Source organism: Salvelinus fontinalis, chromosome 6, assembly GCF_029448725.1.
Source record: "Salvelinus fontinalis isolate EN_2023a chromosome 6, ASM2944872v1, whole genome shotgun sequence".
NCBI classification, from domain to species: domain Eukaryota; kingdom Metazoa; phylum Chordata; class Actinopteri; order Salmoniformes; family Salmonidae; genus Salvelinus; species Salvelinus fontinalis.
In genome coordinates this window covers 9,728,622-9,733,940 of record NC_074670.1, presented here as the reverse complement: position 1 = coordinate 9,733,940, position 5,319 = coordinate 9,728,622, and the positions used below count along the sequence as shown (strand labels likewise).

The 5,319-nt window shown below is 42.7% G+C and overlaps 1 protein-coding gene across 1 annotated transcript; it reads left to right on the top strand.

Moving 5' to 3' along the window:
• The first annotated feature begins 651 nt into the window (after window positions 1–651).
• LOC129856984 (C-X-C chemokine receptor type 3-2-like) lies at window positions 652–4,874 on the top strand. The gene is made up of 2 exons (XM_055924819.1): window positions 652–816; window positions 1,633–4,874. The coding sequence occupies exons 1-2, from the start codon at window positions 784–786 to the stop codon at window positions 2,746–2,748; spliced, it is 1,149 nt and encodes a 382-aa protein (XP_055780794.1). The 5' UTR covers window positions 652–783; the 3' UTR covers window positions 2,749–4,874.
• Window positions 4,875–5,319: the final 445 nt, after the last annotated feature.

Below are 5,319 nucleotides of genomic sequence, written 5' to 3'. Positions count from 1 at the left end.
CAATTCCTTCGACCTCATGGCTTGGATTTTGCTCTGACATACACTGTCAACTGTGGGGCCTTATATAGACAGGTGTGTGCCTTTCCAAATCATGTCCAATCAATCGAACTTACCACAGGTGGACTCCAATCCAGTTGTAGAAACATCTCAAGCATGATCAATGGAAACAGGATGCACCTGAGCTCAATTTCGAGTCTCATAGAAAAGAGTCTGAATACTTATGTAAATAAGGTATTTCAGATTTTTTGTTTTAATAAATTTGCAAAAATTTCAAAAACCTGTTTTCGCTTCATCATTATGGGATATTGTGTGTAGATTGCTGAGGAATTTTAAAAATATATATATTTTAGAATAAGGCTGTAACTTAACAAAAACATTTTAAAGTTAAGGGGTCTGAATACTTTCTGAAGGCACTGTGTGTACTGTACTTGTGCAATGTACTACATATCGCCAATATAACCTAGGAATAACAGCTAGAGATAGACAGAGAAAAGTTTTTCTAGTCATACATTGTCTGTCTCTGTTGAGTCAGCCACATACATTTAGTTTTTTAAACCTTTGATATGTCACAGTCCCCTTTGGACAGTCACCGGTTCCTAACAGCTGTCTTTGAATAGGTCTGCTTGGCCTAAAATATGAGAGGATTCAGTTCCTGAATTACTATCTTCTCTTTTTTATTTGGTTCAGAGTGGCAAAAGAAGAGAGGAACGCGGGTGAGACTACGAGAAGAGTATCCTGAGTCTGTGAAGGTGTTTCAGGTGTTCCGCTGTTTTGTTGGTAACAATGGATCACGTCAAGGCAACAACAGATTACTATGTGAGTAATGGTCTTGTTATGCCACATACTAATTAATGTAGTTCTTTATGACTACAAGAGCTATAGATGCTGCAAGAAATAATTGGGAGTAGTAGACTAAAAAAAATTATTAGCCAAATAAGTCAAATAAGAAATTATATTTTACAACAACATGGTTGGTCAAGAAATGAACAGAATAAAAAATAAATATGACAATGTATAACAATCTGTACATTAAAACGTTTATTTTACAACAATGGTTAGAGAATCTGAAGCCACTTAAAATATTGTTCAAAATCATAGAAGCTACAAGTGTATGATCTTAATTTGATCATGCTTTTGTTGCTGAGAATTTTCCTGCACCACAGGAAATGCAGATAAGCTTTGTAATTTACATTAATTCACTGACACGTTACACTAACACACGGTTATATTGACATTACTTTTCATGTAGACTACTTTTGTCCAGCTAATATTCTAACCACCGATCAAGCACCATTACGGACTAAATGTTCATATCCTGTGGCTTCAGAACAATTTTGCTGTGACTATATAGGTAAAATTAAGATGTGTAATATCTGTGTGAATTTAGCACTGCATCATCTTGAGTTTAGTCAGAGATACAAATGCGCTCTGTCCTATGAGGAGAATCCAGGGCCTGTATCCATAAAGCGTCTCAGAGTAGCAGTGCTGATCTAGGATCAGTTTTACCTTTTAGATCATAATGAACAAGATTATATGGGCAGGGGGAATGCTTTATGCATACGGACCCAGAACATTGTTGTAGTTAGCTAATTTTCCTTCCTCTCACTCTCTTTTCCTCTCCTATGTCTCCAGTTTTATGAAGACAGTTACAGCTTTTCACCTGAAACAGGCAGTAGCCAATCCAGTGGCGTGCCCTGCACCCAGGATGGCATCATGGACTTCACCCGGAGCTACTCCCCTGTGGTCTACAGCCTGGTGTTTGTGCTGGCGCTGGTGGGTAACATCCTGGTGCTGTGTGTGCTGATGCGCTACCGCACCTCTCAGACAGGTGGGACCTGCTCCTTCTCCCTCACCGACACCTTCCTGCTCCACCTGGCCGTGTCCGACCTCCTGCTGGCCCTCACGCTGCCCCTGTTCGCCGTCCAGTGGGCCCGCCAGTGGGTGTTCGGCGTGGCCACCTGCAAGATTTCCGGAGCCCTGATCTCTCTGAACCGCTACAGCGGCATCCTATTCCTGGCCTGCATCAGCTTCGACCGCTACCTAGCCATCGTCCACGCCGTCAGCACCGGCTGGAAACGCAACACCTGCCATGCACAGATTGCCTGTGCCCTCATCTGGACAGTGTGCTTTGGCCTGAGTGGGGTGGACATCGCCTTTAGACAGGTGGTGAAGGTGGAAGTGGGGCGCTCGGGGGATCATCAGGACTTGCTGGTGTGCCAGACGGTGTTCCCCCACAGCTCAGTGCAGTGGCAGGTGGGGATGCCGCTAGTCAACTTGGTGCTGGGTTTTGGGCTGCCCCTGCTGGTCATGCTCTACTGCTACATCCGTATCTTCCGCTCCCTTTGCAACGCCTCGCGCCGCCAGAAGAGGAAGTCCCTTCACCTCATCGTCTCCCTGGTGTCCATTTTTGTGCTCTGCTGGGCACCCTACAACTCCTTCCAATTGGCCGAAAGCCTGGAGAAGCTGGGCGTGATTAGTGGAGGCTGCCAGTTTGGCCGCACGGTGGACATCGGGATCCTGGTGTCTGAGAGCATGGGGCTGTCACACTGTGCCTTGAACCCGCTGCTGTACGGCTTTGTGGGGGTGAAGTTTAGGAGGGAGCTGACCAGAATGTGTAAGGGGCTGCTGGGACAGAGGTTCTATCCAGGGATGAAGGGATGGGGAGGACAGAGGAGAGCACGGAGGACCACTGGGTCCTTCAGCTCAGCAGAGAGCGACAACACCTCCCACTTCTCTGTCATGGCGTGAGCCAACCATGTGCACAGAGAGGGGTCTACCTGTACCCAAGCACCTTTTTGTTGTTGTTCTGAACCCACAAGTCATCGTAAAGTTGTCAAGTTCACCACCTCCCCATCCCTTCCATTGGTCTGCCCTGTACAAAGCTTGCGTGTGCCTGGTATCCAAACATGCATGGCTTGAGATACAGTCACCGGTCGAGTCTGTGTTGCAAGCTACCTAGTTTAAATATCAACAGTACTGCCACAGCAGTATAACATTTGATCTACATCATCATCAATATTTGGTTTGGCCTACATAGCCTTCGCACAGCAGAGAGGCAGAAGACATAGAGAGCAGCAGCTTCATTCAGGCTCTACGACCCTCTGACCCAACTCCATCCCTTCATCAGTCGGGTGTTGCACATGTGTGTCAGGGCAGCAGCAACACAGGTAGTCTGGACTTTAGCTAACCACCATATACTAAAATATCCACACAAGCCACCAGCCAGCCAGCCATATACCGTAGCATGAGTTAGAAGAGTGTGAATATTATAGTATATAATGTAGTTATTATTAGGTAGCATTGAAGAGAAATCACAAAAAATGCTAGTTAACTATCAGGTTTACATCAATCATCAACACAATGATCAGCTGATAGCCTATCGTCTTCACCCGATGTCAATCATGTGTTTAGGAGGCGCTGTAACTAGCGTGCCTACAATTTTTGATGAGTGAATGTGTTGTTGCAGAAATAAATAGGTTATGTTTTTTTTATTTCTACAAAAGCAGGTAGTGTGTTATGAATTTAGAGATGTACTTTTTTAAAGGTGGTTGTCACTAGTTACCACAGCCAAAAAGTCAAAATTGGCTCTAATGTAAAAATGTATGAAAACAAAAATTTACTTTTTGGTCTTAATTTAAAGTTAGGGTTAGGCATAAGGTTCAAAGTGTGGTTAGGGGTAAGGTTAGGTTTAAAATCAGATTTGAAGAAGAGAAATTGTAGAAATAGGCGGGGTTTAACCATAATTATGACTTTGTGTCTCTGGTAACTAGTGACGACCGTGAAAGGTCTGTGCATCACAGCCCTGGTGAGAGCCTGGAGAGTGGGAGAAAGAGAGAGAGGGAGGGAGAGGGGGATGTGGAGACTGACAGAAAAAGAGAGAGGAAGAGAGAATACAAGACAAAAGGGGGACAGGGAGTCATGAAAAGAGGGAACAGAAATTGGAATGATTGTGAAAATGACAAAATGGGGAAGAAATACAGATGTGCACATTGTGTCAAAGTGAGGAAAAAACGTATGTTATTTTGTTGTGATTCGTTCCTCTGGTGCTTCCTGATAGTGGCCTTGCTCCTAGTAGCTCAAAATGATGGTACTTTTTAAGACCACACCTTCTCAGGACGGGGAATTTTTCATATAGTAGCCTACTTCTGCTCTCTTCTTGTAAATACAATTTTGCGGCCATTTTTGTTCATGAGATTCTACAGTCCATCCAATCGCATAGCCTTCCATGTTAAAATCTGCCTCTAGTGTGACCATGTTAACTCATCTGCCTCTAGTGTGACCATGTTAACCCCATCTGCGTCTAGTGTGACCATGTTAACCCCATCTGCCTCTAGTAGTGTGACCATGTTAACCCCATCTGCCTCTAGTGTGACCATGTTAACCCCATCTGCCTCTAGTGTGACCATGTTAACCCCATCTGCGTCTAGTGTTTGGCTTTATGATAAATTGATGACTATAATTTCAAGGAACTGGATAATCTCTTGCAAAATAGATTTTTTAAATGTTTGAAACCCACTCCCTCAAAAGAGCCAAGTCATCACTACATGTGTTACTCATATATTGCCTAGTAGTTTTGAAGGCAGCAAATACTTATACATTTCAAATCCTCGCAGTAATAATTTTTTCTTTGGTTGATTGCTTCATTTTGTCACTTGCTGAAGAGGGGAAACAAAGGTGTTAAGTCATGACAGACATGCAGCTTTACCTATGGCAAATGTTCACGTGTCCTTTGGTACCAGACTGTTATTCAACATTTGCTAATTTACCTATTTAGATGAGATTGTTATAAATCAGTCAGCACAACAGATATGTACATAGATTGTATACATGTATTTCTCTGTTGTAGAAATTTGAGGAAGTAGAATAAAACATTGGGGGAAATGTACTTTTCATATATCAATAAATAAATGATATGCAAATATCTGGTTACATCTCTAGATATTTTTGGCTATACAATATTTCAAGGTTAATTTACCTGCATTAATGTAGCAAGTAGTATCAGGAAACATTCAAGTAGTACTTACCAAAAAAGGCCAATCTCGCCATCTGGTGGACAACGTATAAAATAATGAATGTTATATTTCTTTCCTTATCCTCTTAATCTGTAGGATACATTATCTCTACTTTGAAACCACATGGCAGGTAAAAACAAATTCCCAGGCCATTTAACCTGGTCTCAGAGCATTTCGTATTATTCTGTATGTAAATCCGAGACACTCCATTTAGTATGATATGTTATGTTTGGTATGGTTACCAGTGGAGGCCCCTCAGAGAAGGAAGGGGAGGACCATCCTCCTCAGTGAATTTAATACAAATAAA

Coding starts and splice junctions, on each gene's coding strand:
- LOC129856984 (XM_055924819.1), top strand. CDS start 784: ATGGATCACGTCAAGGCAACAACAGATTACTAT. Junction 817..1,632: donor AGGCAACAACAGATTACTAT/GTGAGTAATGGT, acceptor CTATGTCTCCAG/TTTTATGAAGACAGTTACAG.